This window comes from Anomaloglossus baeobatrachus, chromosome 1 (genome assembly GCF_048569485.1).
Source record: "Anomaloglossus baeobatrachus isolate aAnoBae1 chromosome 1, aAnoBae1.hap1, whole genome shotgun sequence".
NCBI lineage: Eukaryota > Metazoa > Chordata > Amphibia > Anura > Aromobatidae > Anomaloglossus > Anomaloglossus baeobatrachus.
The window spans coordinates 677,152,112-677,172,437 of record NC_134353.1 but is presented as its reverse complement, the minus strand read 5'-3'; the positions used below and the strand labels follow the sequence as shown (position 1 = coordinate 677,172,437).

Here is a 20,326-nt window from a genome sequence, read left to right as displayed (position 1 = left end):
CCTTGCCTTTGTAGGATGAACCTGGCTCGGCCTCCACAACAGCCTCCGGGCTGGGAGCTCGCCTGACGGTTATTTGCCCCCTTTCTAGAGGTTCTGCTGTGGGCTGTGGCCCGGGGAGTTTGCAACTTTCCCTGGGCCTCGGTTTTTACTGTTGGAGATGATTTTTCACTCCTCCGGTTTCTAGGGACCGTCCCCTGTTGCAGCTTGATCCCTCCACCGATGTTCCTGTGGAACAGGCCACCAGCTCAAAAGCTCTCTGTGGCCCTGGAATCCCTTCTCTTCCTCTGCTTGGTGTCACCTGGACCCTCTGAGTCCCAGGTTCTTCACCAGGAAGCGTCACTTTCTTCTCTTAGCTCCTGTCTGACTAGAGCAGTGTTTCTCAACTCCAGTCCTCAAGACCCACCAACAGATCATGTTTTCAGGTTTTCCTCATCATGTTTTCCTTAATGTTTCACAGATGATGGAATTATTCCCTGTCTAACATTGAGGAAAACCTGAAAACATGACCTGTTGGTGGGTCCTGAGGACTGGAGTTGAGAAACACTGGACTAGAGCTTTCTTTCTGCTTCTCCTTCTCGTCTGCCTCCCGCAGACCTCCTCCTCCTTCCTCCCTCCCTCTCTCTCTCTCTCAACTTGACCTTTCTTTCCCTGTCTGCTCTCTGGTGGCTCCTCCCACCTCCCCAGTTGCCAAGCTGTACCCTATAGGAGCAGGGATGGGTCTTACGGCCCCTCCCAGCATGCAGCATGGGAGGGTTACTGGCACTGTCCCTGGTCCCAGTGTGTACCTAACAATGAGTGTAGTGTAAATTTGCCTGGGGACCGGCGTTCACTCCTTTCCTTACCCAGGATGGTACATCACACCGCTGGAGAGGGTGCAATGTTCCTGTGGTGACGGAAGCCTCAGGGGCGGCACACTCCCCCACAGCGAATCCCAGCACGTCCTCGGGCTGAAAAACAACAGAAAAATGTGGAAGGAATTGCAAAATTTTTGTTATGCATAACTTAAAACAATAAAACTTTTCTTCCCTTTATGGGAGGCACAGACACTTCAACGTTGCAAACTTTCTTATAAAGAAAAAACTCTAAGTGTGCACTTCCAGTCCATTGCACGGTTTGGCACTTCCACCATAATTCTGGTAGGGGGCACAACAGGTGCAACTATATACATCTTGGCTACAACAAGTCCAGTAGCCTGGTAGTCTGTTCAACTTTTAACTAAAAGGGACAATAAACTAGCCACTAAGTCCAGTGGCCTGGTAACACAGGACATATTACACATTCACATTCACCGGGGACCACATTCCAGTCCAGTGGCCCGGTAACATATAAACAAGGGGGGGGTGACATCTTCAAAAAGCACAAGGGGCAGTAAGGCAGGAAAGGGTGTCATCTTCAAAAATACCATGGGGCAGTACAAAAGGGGCATCTTCACAAAGGGAGGAGGGGCAGACAGGGACTATGTACAGTTCAGTTTCTTCTTCTTTCTTTTCATTCTTACATTTCTGTGCTGGAGTCACGCTGCGGCAGGGCCCTGGACAGCATGCAGGCCGTGCTCAGACTGGTCTGAGTCCCTTGGTCCTGTTCTCCAGCCGTTGCGGGGCTGCTGCAGGATGATGGTATCGGAGCTGCGTCCTTGTCTTGGCGGGCCGCGCCTGGCATGGCGGCGGCCTGGATTGGAGTCGCTGCTGTGAACGGTTCTTGACGGGCCGCACCTGGTGTGGCTGCGGCCTGGTTCAGCGTCACTCCTGCGGCGTGGATTAACGTCGCTGCTGCGGCGGGATCTTGCTTGGCCGAGCGGGGTATCGCTGCTGGGGCCTGAGCTGGACGGGCCGGGCTTGGCGTCGCTGCTGCGGTGTGGATGGGCGTTGCTCCGGCGGCGAAATCTTGGCGGGCCGTACCTGGCGTGGCTGCGGCCTGGATCGGCGTCGCCATGCCGGGCGTCTCTCCAGGAACCGCGGGCATGGCAGCAGGGGTTGGGGCACTCGCGCCAACAGGGGCATTAAATGACTCACCCCTCAGCAGCATCTCCGGTGTTCTGGCGCTCGCTGCTCCGCGCGTCGCTTGCCGGATCTGCTGCATCACCTTCGCCTGCAGCCTTTCACACCACTGGTCCATCTCCCAGCCCCACCAGTCAGCGGAGTCTAGCTCTGGATCGCTGCGTGTGGACGCCATCCTCTCTGCGTCTCCTTCTGCACGATCTCCCAGCAGCAGATTCGTCGCTTCTTCTAGTAGCAGACTTTTGATGTTGCTCAGCAGCAGGCTGGTAACTTCCCGCTCCTTCATCCTGTCAGCCATCCTCCCGACCTCAGCCTTCAGCTCAGCAGCAGTCACAGGCCTGATCCAGGTGAGCTCCTCCTGGCCTCCGCTCGCAGGAGCCATCTTCTCTCTTCCTCTAGACAGCATCATTAATTGCCAGTCAGTTTCTTAGCGCGCCATTTCTTCTTCCTCCGCTCTCCATAGCGGGCACCGCTTCGCGCTCTTTTGCAAGACCAAGGGGGCGGGGCTTACTTTCGCGCCCTTTCCTCAGGCGCGCCCCCCTTCTTCCCGCTCTTTGCAAGCTGTAATGTCGGCGGTTCTCACAGTAAAACAGTCTTTCAACACAGTTTTGTCACACGGTTCTTCAGGCGCACAGTACCCGGTGGGTCCGGGCACGAAATCCTGTTCATGACGCCAAAATTGACTTGCCCACCCCAGCTATGGGACACCCGGTGCCGGGCCGGACTAGTCCGGGGGTCGTCAATGGTGGCGGGGCCCGACTCCGTGGCCCTGGTGGGTGTCAATAAAATATGGCTGCAGTGTTGGGGGTGAATAAAGTTTGTGTTCGTGACGCCACCTGTGGTATGCGGCTATTAAGCCGCCGCTGCTGTATGAAGCCTCCGGGTTGATGGAATGGCAGCAATGATGGTACTACTCCCCACAGGTGGAGCGGTGCCCCGGGGACACTGTTGGTGCTCGTGAGAGTCTATGGTGTGGTGAAAGTCTATGCAGGCGACAATAACTGAGACAACACCAGAGGGTGCAATTCCAAGGTCTTTACTCACACTTCCTGGGCTTAAGCACACTGGTGCCTCTGGACTGCTGAGACCCACTGTCAGTGACCTCCGCCGATCCTGGGTAAGTCCTGGAATGAAAGCCGGTACCCTTCTCTCAAGTGTCTCTGTCTGCAGCTGTCTCCTTAAACCTTGCCTTTGTAGGATGAACCTGGCTCGGCCTCCACAACAGCCTCCGGGCTGGGAGCTCGCCTGATGGTTATTTGCCCCCTTTCTAGAGGTTCTGCTGTGGGCTGTGGCCCGGGGAGTTTGCAACTTTCCCTGGGCCTCGGTTTTTACTGTTGGAGATGATTTTTCACTCCTCCGGTTTCTAGGGACCGTCCCCTGTTGCAGCTTGATCCCTCCACCGATGTTCCTGTGGAACAGGCCACCAGCTCAAAAGCTCTCTGTGGCCCTGGAATCCCTTCTCTTCCTCTGCTTGGTGTCACCTGGACCCTCTGAGTTCCAGGTTCTTCACCATGAAGCGTCACTTTCTTCTCTTAGCTCCTGTCTGACTAGAGCTTTGTTTCTGCTTCTCCTTCTTGTCTGCCTCCCGCAGACCTCCTCCTCCTTCCTCCCTCTCTCTCTCTCTCAACTTGACCTTTCTTTCCCTGTCTGCTCTCTGGTGGCTTCTCCCACCTCCCCAGTTGCCAAACTGTACCCTATAGGAGCAGGGATGGGTCTTACGGCCCCTCCCAGCATGCAGCATGGGAGGGTTACTGCCACTGTCCCTGGTCCCAGTGTGTACCTAACAATGGGTGTAGTGTAAATTTGCCTGGGGACCGGCGTTCACTCCCTTCCTTACCCAGAATGGGACATCACACCGCTGGATGGGGTGCAATGTTCCTGTGGCGACGGAAGCCTCAGGGGCGCCACAGAAGCGGCTGCTAAATCAAAAGTGAACAGTAGAAAAATGTCATACTCCCCTGTCTGCAGACTCCCGGTGCCATGTCCGCTCCCAGCTCCTCTCCCGGTCTCGCCATCCCCGCTCCGGCTGTGTGCCGGCTCCCAGGCACGTACGATAGCTGCATGACCTGGCCGTGAGGACCTGGCAGTGATCACCTGATGCAGTCACCTGACGCATCAGCTGATCGTAGGTCTCGCGGTGATGCCGGATTTTACCGCCTAGCGACTGATTCCCCGGCGCTTGCAGTCAGTTCATGACAGCTGCAGACAGGCCGGGGTGATCTTCGGAGTTCAGGTGAGAGCACCGGAGATTAGCCCGGAATGTTTGCAGCTGTCATGAACTGAATCGCAAGTGCCGGGGAATCAGTCACTCGGCGCTCGCTGTACAGTCTCGGCTGCACGCCGGAGCTCAGGTGAGAGCTCCGGAGTGCAGTGCAGGTAACTGAATCCAGGCCTGGCAATACTGGAGATTCCTCCGGTAGCCAGTCCGACGCTGCACGGAAGTGGTTTTTGTTTTTTTTTTTTGCACTGATGCATCAGCTGATTGTATAAACGGCTTTTATACAATCAGCTGCGGTCTCATGTGATTCAGCCCTTAAACCTGACACATCATCTGATCGCTTTGCCTTCCAGCAAACCGATCAGATGATATTGGATCCGGATTGGACAGCGCGGGACCCTTGACCCAGGATTACTGCGGAGGGGGTTCTTTATTTCAATAAAGATGGATCACTAATTGTGTTGTGTTTTATTTCTAATAAAAATATTTTTGTGTTTTGTGTTTTTTTTTTTTTATCTTTACTAGAAATTCATGGTGGCCAAGTCTAATATTGGCGTGACACCATGAATTTCGGGCTTAGGGCCAGCTGATAATACACAGCTAGACCTAACCCCATTATTACCCAGCGAGCCACCCGACATCAGGGCAGCTGGAAGAGTTGGATACAGCGCCAGAAGATGGCACTTCTATGAAAGCGCCATTTTCTGGGGTGGCTGCGGACTGCAATTCGCAGCGGGGGTGCCCAGAAAGCTTGGGCACCCTGCATTGCGGATTCCAATCCCCAGCTGCCTAGTTGTACCTGGCTGGACACAAAAATTAGGAGAAGCCCACGCCATTTCTTTTTTAATTATTTTATGAAATTCATGAAATAATAAAAAAAAAGGGCTTCCTTATATTTTTGGTTCCCAGCCGGGTACAAATAGGCAGCTGGGGGTTGGGGGCAGCCCATACCTGCCTGCTGTACCCGGCTAGCATACAAAAATATGGCGAAGCCCACGTAATTTTTTTTGTTTGGGGGGGCAAAAAAATCCTGCATACAGTCCTGGAAGGAGGATGCTGAGCCTTGTAGTTCGACAGTTGCTGTCTGCTCTCGTGCATAAACTATTGGATGGAGGATTCTGAGCCTTTTAGTTCTGCAGCTGCTGTCTGCTCTCCTGCATCCACTAGTCGATGGAGTATGCTGAGCCTTGTAGGTCTGCTCCCCCTGACTCTCCCTCCAGCATACAGTCCTGGATGGAGCATGCTGAGCCTTGTAGTTCTGCAGCTGTCTGCTCTCCTGCATACACTAGTGGAGAATGAAGAACATATGGAAGAAGGAAATGACATCAGACCTTTATTTTTTCTTTTTTTTTTTCAACAATCTTTAATGGCAATGTTCAGATAAAAAAACGCAGAAAAACGCAGTGAGCAAAAACGCAGCAAAACGCAGCCAAAAACGCGTTAAAACGCACACGTTTTTCATGCGTTTTTTAAAGATGCTGCGTTTCTGTGCGTTTTTAGCGCTAAAAAATGCACAAAAACGCAGCGTCAAAAAAAACACAGTGTGTGCACATAGCCTAAAGTTGTTTTCTTCCTGGCAGCAGGGTTCAATGTGCTGGTGCCAGGCAGAATTCAAACCCTTGTGACCTGCAGATTAAACCCATATCTACAGGTTAATCGTGCTTTACAGGTGACAGGTAAAGCTCCTATATTTTCCTATTGCCATACACTACATCAGTTACACGTGAAGTTAGTTCCATTTTATATTTTAGATATTTTATCTATATATGAGATATGATTGTTTATTATGATCTACACTAAATAATAGCCATTCGCCTATAGGCTCTGGATAATCAACAGAAAGCAGTAATAATGACGGAGAGAACATTGGGATATGACAGCAGCATCGCCGTTCAGGACTATGTAAGTTTGGTGTACCGGTACTAGGCCTATAAAGCTAATACAGATCATTAGATTAGAAGTCACAGTACATTCATGTCATTGTATTCTTCCAACAGGTCCTCTTCTCACATTACTGTTTTGCCAGTGGTCAGTTACCGCTAGCCTTGAGGCTGCTGTATCGAGCCCGATACTTAATGCTGCTGATAGCAGGTGAAGACCATCCTAGCATGGCTACCCTGGATGTGAGTATGTCCTGTCAATTATATGCAAAAATTGATATATCATATCTAAAAGCTGATAATTCTCCAAGACACAGAAGAGTTTCTCTTCCTTTTTGGCTCTTCTGTCTTGTTATGAAGAAGAAATAAGAGAAATCGTTATACACCATTGTCGTGATTTAGACGCCTGGTTCATTGTGATGTCTTTCTCACTGACAGAGTAATATCGGCGTGGTTCTACAAGCTGTGCTTGAATGTGACTTGTCTCTTCGTTTTCTTGAGAAAGCTTTGGAAGTCAATAAGAAATATTTTGGACAGAAATCCCTGGATGTTGCTTTAAGGTATCATCATAAAGATTTTCCATGCACTCCTGTGTGATATACAGCTATATAGTATACTTTTTATATCAGAAACACACTTTTATTTCACAAAAGTATTATAGATCAGATTTACGGTAGATACTTTATGATGGCTTGTTTTAAACTGGAAAGAAAAATGTCTGCTTTTCTATATATTGCACCATTCACACTACTCAAAAAGTTAGATATTTGGCTTTCGAGTGAAATTTTAGGATGATCCTAAAATGCCCTCTAACCTTTTCAGAACTAATTGTGACCTTCTCTAAATTTTGAAATCCACAATGTCCATCTGTTCAATTTCTCAATACGTTTTGCACAACTTGCTGTTCTCTAACAAGGAGCTTAATGGAAAAATTCACAACAAGGTGTTTGATCCATGAATCACTATTTTGGGGTTCAGTTAGAATAGGTATTTAAACAGTCAGGCAACCATCCCAATATGTTTCAATGCAACACTGAAAAGAAAGAGGGGACCTCAGGAGGAAATCCCCTTAAGAAGACAAGAAAAAACAAAAATTGGGGTGGGGAGAAAAAAAAGCAAAAGAGGGTAAGTGGAGGGGGAAACGAACAATCATCTTATATATCCCTTCACAAACCCATCAGCACCAATCCAGGTCTACCACAACAAGACTCTGGAGTCTCAACATAGTCCATGAAAACCTTCTTTCCTCTAGACGTAGTGGATGCCCCCTTGTCCCTGTCACAGGCCTAGGTGTAGAAAGATCATTAAAACGGTCTCTATACTGTCCCCTCGTATATTTGTACATTGTAATAAGATCGCCCCTAAGTTTTTGCTTTTCCAAACTGAATAACCCCAAGTGAACCTGCCTTGGTATTGCATTACACCTATTCCCTTAATAAACTTGGTTGCTCTTCTCTACACTCGCTCTAGTTCAGCTATGTCCTTATACACCAGAGACCAAAACTGTCCACTGTATTCTAAGTGTGGTCGCACTAATGACTTGTATAGGGGTAAAACTATGTTCTTCTCCTAAGTATCTATGCCTCTTTTAATGCATCACATTACTTTATTAGCCTTGCAGCAGCTGCCCGACACTGGTCAGTAAAGTTGAGTTTGCCGTCCACTCATACACCCCAGTGTTTTTCAATGACAGTTTTAGAACAGTGTTTTACAATTTAGTACATAATTCTACATTTCATTTGCTATGCCCAAGTTCATAACCTTATCTACATTAAACTTTAATTGCCAGTTCGCCCAAGCTTCCAGCTTACATAAATCCTTCTGTAAAATTAAATTATTCTCCTACAAGGTCATTAATAAATGTTAAAAAGAGGGCCCAATACTGACCCCAGTGTTAACTGTGACCCGATCCAAATGTGTTCCTTTAATAGCAACAATTTGCTTTCAATTAGGCTGGTTTCACATCAGCATTTTTTTGCCTTGAGGCAAACAAACGCAAACTGCATGTGACTGGTTCCTGTTGAATTAGTGTTGAACGGATGCAAAAGCAAGTGTTATTTACTAAGCTCTTGTACTTGCAGTTTATGAGTCATGTGGTCAAGAATGAATTTGAGAGCTGAATTGGGCAGGCATTGAAGTCATGTGATCGGGAGGAGTAAGCTGAATTTGACCCGACATAGTGGAGAGAGGGAGGAGAGAGAGAAGAGAAGAAGAGAGAGAGAGAGGAGAGGGGGGGGGAGATATGATCACGCTAGCCAGCTCCAGCTCGCCAGTCAGCTTCATGGCATGCTCAGAACACCAAACAGGATCCGTTGGTCAGCATACAACCGCAACTTGGAAAGGAGGATCCGGCGCCCATTGAAATATATTGCAGCAACGGTCGCAATGTACAGGATCTGTTGACATGCAGTATTCGGACAGAGGTCAAAAACGCAACATGTTGCGTTTTTGAAAAAAGTTTAAAAACTGCAAATCACCGAATCCTGACAGTACCGCATGTAAACGCATGTTGCCGCAAGTCCATTGAAAATGCATTACATGAAAAACGGATCCAGTTTTGCAGCAAAAAAAACATTCTTGCCGCATTTCAAAAAACGCTGATGTGAAACCAGCCTTACTGAGCCAGTTGTTAGCCCAGGTACACATATTTTCCCCTAGTTCCATTATTCTCATTTTATGTTCCAACCTTTTGTGTCACTGTATCAAATACATTTGAAAAGTCCATATACACAACATCCACTGCATTTCCCTGGTCCAGTCCGGAACTTACCTCCTCATAGAAGCTGATCAGATTAGTTTGACAAAACTGGTCCCTCATGAGGCTATTTTTCTTGAGATACTGCAGTATAGCATCTCTTAGGAAACACTCAAAGATTTACCCACAGTAGTGGTTAAATTTACCGGCCTATAATTTCCAGGCTCAGATTGTGTTCCTTTTTTGAATATTAGCATCACTTTCATCATCATTTTCTATATTCTTGTGAGTATACCACTTACAGTTCAGACTTTTGAAGCCAAGCAGATGAATTCAGACAGCAATGATCAAAGCACATGATCCTGCGTAGGAAAATAGGGTTTTACAAGAATTGTGGAGCAACAGCTGATGCAACAGTAATAGCCTTGACAGCAAATGGTGTTGTGCTGTGTGTTTTGGCACAAATCAGCTGTCCAGATTTGTGACCTTGTGAAGGACATATTTCAATACTACGGCCTATGTGTAAAATGAGTTCTAGTTCTTCCTTGAATTAGGTGAATTATCATTTTGAGTGTTCAATTCATATGCTTGTTATTCTATATATCTATCCATTATCTATCTATCTATCCATCTATCTATTATTAGTCATGCTGCACAAAATAATGTTTTAACCCTTCAAGTGCTACACAGGAATTAATGCAAAGTGAAATAAAAAAATAAATTATTACCTCTAAAATGTTGCTTTAACCTCACGTTTTCACTTTCACCAGGGATAGCAGAACAAATTGGGGCTGAGAAGGAAGGAGCACTATTTGTTTTTTGGAGAACAGATTTTGCTAGAATAGTTTGCGAGAGACATATACGGGGCCCCTAAGGTGCCAGAACAGCAGAAAAAAAACATAAAAGTGACCCCATTATAGAAATTGCACCTCTCAGTGAATTCTTCTACGGCTGCAGTGACTATTTTGTAACATCCACATTCCACATCACTCAGGGTCGGCTTCTGGTTTTCATGGGCACCTGGGCGTAAGAATCTGTGGGCCCCATACACATGCAGACACGCACATACACAAATTTTTTCACAGAAATGTAGACATACAGGCATTCGTATGTATACATATTTGAAGACAAAAATACATCTAAACAGACATAAATCTATACACTCATATACACTGACATACATAGACACACACACACATCATAAATGCACACACATTAGAGACATTTTTAATATGGGGAACACGGCAGCAGCCTCCTCACCTCCCCCACTTGTTTCCATCCAGCTCCTCCCGGGCATGTGGCTATGCAGGTAACGGTGCATAATGACGGCACTAACACACATGGCCGTACATAGTGCACACTGACATTGCTGTATACATCACAGGAGGGGATGGGAGCAAATACATCACAGGGGGAATAGACCTCATTGGGGGCATACATATTGCTGGGTGTCCATACACATTACAGGAGGCATACACATTTTTGGGGGTCATCTATGTTACTGGGGCGTCATACACTTTACTGGAGGAGGGTCATGCATACTACTAGGGGGACCAAACACATTACTGGTGGGGGGCCATACACATTACTAGGGGGCATACATGTTACTGGGTAGGGCATACACATTACAGGGGGTATACATGTTACTGGGGGAGGCATACACGTTACTGGGGTGGAGGCAGACAGCTCTGTGGGCATAAAGACAGTTCTTGGGGGCATACACTTTGCTGGGGTGGGGGCAGACAGCTCTGGGGAGCACTCATTTTGCTAATGTGGGGGCAGACAGCTCTTGGGGGCACAATTTGCAGAAGTGGGGGGTAGACAACTAAGGTACACATTGCTGGAAGGGACAGACAGTTGTGAGGGATGCTAGTGCTGTGGGTCCTCTCCTCATCTGTGGGACGGGAGCGCATCACACACTAGCTCCACCCACAGATGGTTTACAATACATTTGCATGCAACATTCAGCAGTGAAAGCTGTGTGCGTGTGCTTGCACTATAAGTGCAGGTTTAAAGGGCAGGCAGTCAGCAAATTGCAGCTGCTGCCCAAGCTCTGCGGTCCCCGGAAATCTGCTCTGGGGCCACAGAACTGATCACCATCTCTTTCGATACTTAGTGGGTCCGCCTGTCTGTCCACTGCACTGGCTAGGGTGCTGATGCCAGCCCTGACACCGCCCTTTTTTTTCTGGACAATTGCAGGCATGCCAACTTAGTGCCAAAACATTGGGCCCAGCTTGTGCTTCTGGCGACACATACCTCATAAATTATTAAGTGCTCTTTTCTCGTTATAATAATGTCAAACATGTGACTGCTTACTGCGGTTTAGGCACAGAGGGGCTCAAAAGGAGGGGAGTATTTGGATTTGGGAGCACAGATTTCACTGGATTTTATTTGAAGGGGTGAAAGCCATAATGCTTTTTCCAGAGTCTTTGTTCTTCTAGTAATGTAGGAATTCCCTATATTTCCAGTGACAGATGACTGACCTGACTGGGGCTTCTTTTATGGGAGTAAGTTAGGGGTTTTATTGGTAACATTTTGGAGCACTGAACATCTTTTGATTTCTTACAGAATAAGGCTGGGATCATATTCTTGTGTGTAAATCCCCCAAAAATGAGATGCAGATGAAACCAACAATGGAACGACTCACTATAATGAGGAAGACGGAGACACTTTGGACATCATTTGGTGTCTGTTCTAGTGGTAAAGGAAACCTGTCAGAAGCCCTATGCCCTCCAACCCAGCAACATTCATACCTGTATGCCCAAATTCCCTCCCTATCCAGCCCTGTACAACACTATTCACTAATATGAATGTTTGAAAAAAAAAATGATAAACCTTGTTGTCCCTGTGCTAATTAGGCCTGTGACTAGTTGCATGGGTGTTAGTTCTTCTGACTAGTCGGCCCTTATTCAGTGTTTGCTTCATTAGACACACTGCACATGACTGGAAGTTAAGAAGACCGCTCACGTACACGTCTTCTCAACTTCTGGTCATGCGCAGTGTGCCTAATGAAGCATACATTTGGCTTAAAAGGCACACTGAAACAGACGAAATAAGCTGCGCACATGCGCAAAATTTCCAGGAGCTGGTGGTGGCAAAGAAAGGGCCAACTAGTTTGGGGAAATAGCACCCCTGCAGCTAGTCATAGACCTAATTACTCGTATAATATGGAAAGCAAAGTTTATAAGTAGCTTTTTTAAACACTCATATTAGTGAATAGCTTTATACAAGGATGGTTACAGAGGGAATATGAGCATACAATCAAGAATGCTGCTGGGTTAGAGGGTATAGAGGACCTGACAGGTTCCCTTTTAAACTTAAAGTGTGCACAGAACTGTGGTCGACCACGCTTGTGCTCTAAAAAAGACACCTAAATTGATGGGACTCCACCGGACACTTTGGACTCAGTTTGGCATCTGTTTCGCCATTGTCCATCTTTTTAAGTTTGCACAGAGTTAAAAAGACTCCTAATATGATGGAACATTTGGGGGGCTGGAACAAAGACCAGACGGAGTCCAAAGTGGCTCAATCTGCTTCATTACAGTCAGTGGTCCCTTCAGGGTATTGTCTTATCTACGTTTTTGTGATTTACACGGAAACCATGATGTAAGTGCTCAGTGGAGAGTGCAGTATAAGTGTGAGCCGAGCCTTACTCCAATTTTTGGGAGGTAGAATGGACAAATAAACCATAGCATAAGAATAGTTCTTCTTATTATTCTTGCACAGTTCACCGTGCGGTATTAGTGATATTATGGATTTATTCTTTGGGTCGGTTTGATTTCAGCAATAGCACATGTATATTGGGTTTTTTTATGTTTTGCTGCTATTACACAGTAAAAATGCTTTTCATTGCCATGTTCTGAGAGCTGTAACTTTTTTTATTTATTTGATGAACAGAGCTATATAGTGGCTTATTTTTTGCATGACAAGTTGGAGATGTTTTGGTACTATTTTGCAGTATGTAACATTTTTTTATCGCTTTTTATTCAGATTATTCAGATGTAAAATGAAGAAAAACCAGCAATTGTCTCATTGTTTTTATTTTTTGCGCAGTTTGTGTAATATATATTTTCTCTGACGCCTCATTGGGGGACACAGGACCATGGGTGTTATGCTGCCTATCCATAGGAGGACACTAAGTAGATGCAAAAGCATAGCTCCTCCTCTGCAGTATACACCCCCTGGCCGGGCCAGGCAACCTCAGTTTTAGCTTAGTGTCTGTAGGAGGCACATCTTTCAAGGTTTTGTTATTTTTTGAGGGCGACGGTTTCCTTTTGGGACCGATCTCCCAATACCATCAACGGGTGGGAACGCGGAGTGCTGCCTCCACGTACCCCCTCCTGCGACGCTGGATCCTGGGCTGCCTTTTACTGGACGACGGGTCCCACAGACACCGATTTCCCAGAGCCCAGGGCAGAGGCACAATTCCTCAGCCCCTCTTTGCAGGCTCTGATTTGAACATGGCACCTGTGTGGCCGGACACAGCAAGCTGACTCTGCTATTTCCTTTGCCTGGACTGAGGCAGTGTTGAGGTGAGATCCCCCCTGACTGGTTTCCCAGACAAAGGGAGAAAAGACTGTGCAGGGAAGGCTCCCAGGACTACTGAATTTACAGTATTTATTATGAGAAAGTCCAATGCTGATTGAAAGGAGGAGAGCCCCAAGGATCCTGAACACAGTGTTAATTTTTCTCTAACTGCGTGCTGGCTGGAGGAGGGGGGAAGTCCCTCGCTGTTTGCAGAAAATCCTGCACAGATAATTTACTGGTGGCGGGGTGAGGGCCCAGAGATCAGGAACTCACACTGTTTATTTGCTCTGCTTATGTGCTCTAGCTGCATGCTCTGATTGCAGGAAAGCCGGCAGAGATAATCCTCGGTGACAAACTGTGTGCTGACTGGAGGGAGGGGGAGAAAAACTGTCACAGAAGCTCCCTTCCCGCCATTTTTTGCTACTGACAGAAGGGGGGCACACTGACTTCTTCTTGGCGCTCTTTTAGCGCTAAACCCTGCCCCCCGTGGGCCGCGATAAGCCCCACCCCCCCAGGAAAGCGTGCAAAGTTCTCCACAGAGCTTACTCCTTCCTGAGGACGCAGGGCCATCGGCTGATTCTGGTGAGGTACCTGCTTCACTTGTAGCTCTGCTAAGCATTGCTCCCCCTCCTGGCATACTCCTATTAGGAACATGCAGAATTCTAAGGGTACTAAGAGATTATTCAGCCTGCACTGCCTGCTACGCTGAGCTACCTCTTCTCTCTGTGAGTCCTGTGCCCCTATAGCCTCCCAAGACCCCCCGCCACCACTGCCGCAACCGTCAGCCCAGAGCCTAGGGCTCCCAGCCCACCGGAATGGGCACAGTTTATGTCCCAATCCATGGAAAAACTGTCACAGAACCTGGTGCTGGCTATGCAATGTCGTCTTCCACACCCTTCTGGATCCCTGGACGGAACGCAGCCTGAGGATACCCCTATGGAGGATCCTTCTGAGGTAATCCGGGCACATGCTAAACCAGTTGCAGGGATCAGGAAAAGAGCACACGGCCGGGTGTCTCCAGCACTCTCTCATGGCCCCCATGGCTCTCCCTCGGGAGCACACATGCTCCACGGCTTCTGAAGAGCTGGAGGAGGGAGAATGCTGTTTGTACCAGTAGGATGTACCAGTAGGATTCCTTGGTTTCATCCTCCCCAGATGATCAAACTGCAATAGACTCCGTTATAGCAGCAGTCAACCAAACTCTGCATGTGGAGGATCCCCCATCCACTACCACTGACCATGTGGTCTCCTTTAAGAGGGCAAGGAAACCCCAAAAAGGTTTTCGCTGATAACCCAGAGTTTCAGGATATCCTCACAAAGCAAAGGGAGAAGCCTGACAGGCGCTTCGGTAACCGTAAACTCATGGAGTCCCGGTACCCTTTTGCCTCACCTGCCCCTAAGGGCTGGGCCGATCCGCCCTCGGTCGACCCCCCGGTCTCCCGCCTTGCCACAAAGACGCTCCTGTCTTTACCCGATGGTTCCTACATCAAGGACCCGACAGACAGACAGGTGGAGCACCTTACCCGCTCTGCTTTTGAGGCTGCGGGTTCCTCCCTCTCGCCCTCCTTTGCCTCTGTGTGGGTCGCAAAGGCGATCTCGGTCTGGGCAGAATCCCTTAACACTTCGCTTGAGGAATCCCAGTTCACTCATACCTTCACAGAGGTAACAGCTCCAATTGCCGCTGTGGCGGAGTACCTCATGCAGGCCTCCATGGACGCTGCTACCTGCGCATCGTTTGCCGCCTCAAATACCATAGCCATCCGTAGAGCTCTCTGGCTCCGACAATGGCGAGCGGACTCCAAGAAGTCTCTCACGGGCCTTCCCTTTTTTCCAGACCGATTGTTTGGCGAACGTCTGGACAAGCTCATTTCTGACGCCATGGGAGGAAAGAGTACCTCCCTCCCCCAGCTGAAGTCCAGGACGACCTTCACCAGACGTCCACAGTCCTCGTTCCGTTCCTTCAGTACTCATTGGTTGGTCGACATCCCGTGCTGTCCCCGCCACCAGCCGCGGACTACGCAGGGACCGACCTCAGCTCTCCCCGAAACCCACTTCGTCATGGCAACCTAGACCGAAACAGTCCAGGACTAGGGAGACTCGGCCACGACGTTTTTCCCCCTCATGACTCCTTCGGCGCCCCGGAAGACACACTCATTGTAGGAGGTCGACTGCGGCTCTTTCAACACATCTGGGCTACCGCCTCAGACGACAAATGGGTGCGAGACCTTGTGTCTTCCGGTTACCGGGACCCGACCCCCGAGTTGGCTTTTTCTCTCAAACCCCCAAAAGACTCGAAAACGACGCAAGGCTTTTTTCTCAGCAATCCACTCGCTCCAAACAGCAGGAGTGATAATACCTGTCCCGGACGACGAGAAGTTCAGGGGTTTTTATTCCAACCTCTTTGTGGTCCCCAAAGAGGATGGGTCAGTTCGACCCATCCTGCACCTCAAACGCCTGAACAAACATGTGCACGTACAGAGATTCAGAATGGAGTCCCTAAGGTCCATTATTGCATCTGTTGTAGCTGTTCTGTTTTGTCACAAGTCAGCTTATGGGATCACCAGTGAGGTCCTCTGAATTAGGCCTCTTCAGACCTAATCAAGAGCGAGCGCTCGGAGAAAAAGACCTGCATCATTCATGTGAGCATGATCAATTCTTCTGTTTATTTAACGTACAGTTTATTTATACCATTTACAGATCAATGTGATATTGCAAATAAAGCTTCTAGCTGGAAATTTACAAGTTGCTCATATGACCTTTAAGTTTCAGCAAAACAGAAATGTAGAGTCATGCATATGAGATAAGAAGAAGACAAGAAGAACATTTAGAAACAATAATAATCCTTGATCTTGTCTCTTATTCCGAAGGCTCTGACTATGAACTACTTACTAATGAAATAAAATATCTTTAATAAAGAAATAGAGAAACCATTTAACCCTTCTATATCAATTTCCTCCTTTTGTAAATGGTATAACCTTCACTACAGGGTCAGTAGGCGTCCAAACAGGAGCTGCTGGCTCATGGGCCTAGTACCCATGAGGGGTCTTCCTAAGACTTCACCCATCCACCCTCAGTGTGGACACCTACTCCCGGTCAGCAGAGGCCATTTGGGGTCCGTAGTAAACTACAGAGGGTTCAATACTGAAACTCTTAGAACATACATTATTCAATAGTTTAGCTAACGCATATATCAATGCTTTTACAGCTATATAAAGCAATAGACAGAATAACAATATTTGCATACAGGTTTGTATAATGCCAGAAATCCAACCTGCTATGCCCTTAAACCAATTAGCTGGATTCATAAAAGAAAATGTCCAAGAAAAATGTCCAAAAAAAAAATATAAAAGAAAATGTATTTCCCCACCAGGAGTCTTTGCTGGAATCATCCATATATATACATATATACGTACAATAGGAGAACAGACAAAAACTGGTGACTATGTATGTAGATACACACATAGACACAAACACACGGAAACAATCATTGTCCTTTCCACAGATAGGAACATCATTATATTGAAGACTGAACCATAATCCATCGTAGGTAATGGGGAATTCCTCGCCTCCATAGACATCAAGGACGCGTACCTGCACATACCCATCACCCCAGATCACCAAAAGTTCCTCCTCTTCGCAGTTCAGGACTCCCACGTTCAATTCGTAGCTCTACCCTTCGGCCTTGCCACCGCACCAAGGGTCTTCACCAAAGTCTTGGCGGCCGCCATGAGCGTCCTTCACGCCAGGGGAGTAGTCGTTCTCCCTTACTTGGACGACCTCGTCATCAAGGCCCCCTCCTTCCGCGACTGCTCAACCAGCGTACAGATCACTGTGGACACCCTATCCCGCTTAGAGTGGCTAGTGAATCTAGACAAATCATCCCCGATCCCATCACCTTCCTGGGCATGTCCCTGGACACCCTTCGGGGCTTGATCTATCTCCCCCTGGACAAGGCGATCGCTCTTCAATGAGCGGTACGCTGTCTTCTACGTCCTCCATGTCGCTCCATTCGATTCAGCATGAAGGTGCTTGGCAGGATGGTGGCGGCTATGGAAGCAGTACCCTTTGCTCAACTGCACCTCCGCCCACTGCAGCTAGCCCTTCTAGCAGCCTGGGACAAGAGCCCCTTCTCCCTGGACAGACTTCTTCACCTGACGCCTTCAGTCAGGTACGCACTCCGCTGGTGGCTTCGGTCCTCATCCCTATCGAAGGGGAGATCTTTTCTCCCAGTGAACTGGCTGGTCCTGACCACGGACGCCAGCCTCCTAGGCTAGGGAGCAGTGTACCGGCACCACACTGCTCAAGGACGTTGGACGCCCAGGAGTCTTCCCTACCCATAAACATCCTGGAAATCTGCGCGATCTTCCTCGCACTCAGGGCGTTCTGCCCTCTGCTAGCGGGTCATCAGATTCGAGTCCAATCGGACAATGCGACAGCTGTAGCCTACATCAATCGGCAGGGGGACACCTGCAGCAAGGCAGCTTATCTCGAGGCCCACAGGATCTTCAGATGGGCCGAATCGACAGGGTCAGTGATATCAGCGGTACACATACCGGGAGTAGAGGACTGGTCAGCAGACTTCTAAGTCGCCAAGGCCTGGCCGCTGGAGAGTGGTCTCTCCACCCAGAAGTGTTCCTACACATCTGCACTCGCTGGGGTACACCAGACGTGGATCTAATGGCCTCAAGGTTGAACGCAAAGGTACCCGCGTTCATAGCCAGGTCACGCGATCCGCAGTCCATCGGCGCGGATGCTCTAGTCTACTCCTGGCACCACTTCCGCCTGCCTTACATTTTTCCACCTCTACCTCTGCTGCCACGGGTAATCAGAAAAATCCAGGCAGAGGGAGTCCCAGTGATACTGATAGCACCGGACTGGCCCAGGCGCGCCTGGTACGCCGAATTAGTACAAATGCTCGTAGACGTACCGTGGCGCCTTCCAGACATCCCAGACTCGCTGACCCAAGGGCCCATTTCCCATCAGAACTCCAAAGCCCTGAAGCTGACGGCATGGCCATTGAGACCTGGGTATTAACAAGAGCAGGATTCTCCCCCGCGGTTATCTCCACCATGATCAGCGCCCGAAAACCTGCTTCATCCCGCATTTACCACCGTACGTGGAAAATCTTCCTTTCATGGTGCAGGGAAACTAACGTCCAGCCTCTGCCTCTGGCCATCCCCAGAATTCTCGATTTTCTGCAGGTTGGCTCTCAGTTCCCTTAAAGGGCAGGTCTCAGCGCTCTCAATCTTCTACCAATGCCGCCTGGCTCAAAAACCGCAGGTCAAGACCTTCCTCCAGGGCGTTTCCCATCTAGTTCCCCCGTACAAACGGACGCTGGACCCATGGGACCTCAATCTCGTTCTGGACGGTCTCCAGAGGTCCCCCTTTGAACCTCTCAAGGAATCCTCCCTTGCTCTTCTGTCCTGGAAGGTGACGTTCCTGGTGGCAATTACGTCCATCAGACGGGTTTCGGAGCTAGCAGCACTCTCTTGCCGCGAGCCTTTTCTGATTTTTCACCAGGACAAAGTGGTTCTGCGCCCCCTTCTGGATTTTCTTCCAAAGGTTCCTACCCCATTTCATTTGAACGAGGACATTGTTCTGCCTTCCTTTTGTCCACACCCAGTTCATAGGGTGGAAAGGTCTCTGCATTCGTTAGACCTCGTCAGAGCTCTCAGATATTACATATCCAGGACACCCCCCTTTAGGAAAACGGACTCTTTGTTCGTCATTCCTGAGGGGCCTAAGAAGGGACAGGCAGCTTCAAAGGCGACTCTGGCTCGCTGGATTCGCTCTGCGATCCAGGAAGTCTACCGCTTGCAACTCAAGCCCATTTCTAGTGGGCTGCGGGCTCATTCCACGCGAGCAGTTGGCGCTTCATGGGCCATTCGGTATCAGGCTTCAGTGTGTATAACAGGTGTGTAAGGCTGCGACCTGGTCTAGTCTACATACTTTTTTAAAGCATTACAGAGTCCATACCCAGGTTTTCAGCTAAGGCAAATCTGGGTAGGACAATTCTGCAAACGGCAGTAGCGCACCTTCTCTCAGTAGTTGCTCCAGGCTGTCTGGGACTGGTTCCTAGTCCTTGGGTTGCATTGTCTTGTTTTTATTTTTCCCACCCATGGACTGCTTTAGGACGTCCCATGGTCCTGTGTCCCCCAATGAGGCGTCAGAGAAAAACGGATTTTTGAGTACTCACCGTAAAATCGTTTTCTCTTAGCCATCATTGGGGGACACAGCACCCACCCTGTTGCCCTGTTGGGCCTTGGTTCTCTCAGTACCTTATTTGGTTATGACTCTTTTTGTCTCATGTTCCTCTGTTGAGATAAGTTTTTACTGGCTTTTTCTCCTACTGCTTGTGTACTAAAACTGAGGCTGCCTGGCCTGGCCAGGGGGTGTATACTGCAGGGGAGGAGCTATGCTTTTGCATCTACTTAGTGTCCTCCTATGGATAGGCAGCATAACACCCATGGTCCTGTGTCCCCCAATGATGGCTAAGAGAAAACGATTTTACGGTGAGTACACAAAAATCCGTTTTTTTCAGTTCATAAGAGTTGCAGCAATACCAGATTTATGTAGTTTTTATGCTTTGCTACTTTCACACACTAAAAACTGTTTTACGAAAAGCAATCTGTTTTGCATCGGCATATTCTGATTCTCCTATTGAGGCATATTAGGGCTTGATTTTTGCTGGATGATTTGGCATTTTCATTCATAACATTTTTTTTTTTTTTATATTTTTAATATCTGACTTTTTGATCACTTTTTATTAAATTTTTTTGTGTGTCTGTATAATGAAAAGTGACATTTTTTGCATTTTTTTACTTTGTTCATCATACAGAATAAATAATGTGACAGGTTTATAGATCGGGTTATTCCGAAAGCGTGTGAAAGCGAAATGTGTACTTTTTTTGTTTATTATGGTTTTAACGCAACTGTGGTTTTTAGTGGTGAAACGAGTTAACATGATTTTTTGCACTATTTATCTGTGTTTTTTGTACTTTTTCACTTA

General features: G+C 48.0%; 1 protein-coding gene across 3 annotated transcripts in view; it reads left to right on the top strand.

Moving 5' to 3' along the window:
* The window catches only part of LOC142248706 (clustered mitochondria protein homolog), a 123,132-nt gene that overhangs the window by 82,864 nt on the left and 19,942 nt on the right, over positions 1 to 20,326 (top strand). For all 3 annotated transcript variants that reach the window (XM_075320068.1, XM_075320067.1, XM_075320066.1), the window contains exons 20-22: positions 6,037 to 6,117; positions 6,213 to 6,338; positions 6,534 to 6,655. In XM_075320068.1, coding sequence (XP_075176183.1) covers positions 6,037 to 6,117; positions 6,213 to 6,338; positions 6,534 to 6,655 — 329 coding nt within the window. The remainder of the gene's footprint in view (positions 1 to 6,036; positions 6,118 to 6,212; positions 6,339 to 6,533; positions 6,656 to 20,326) is intronic.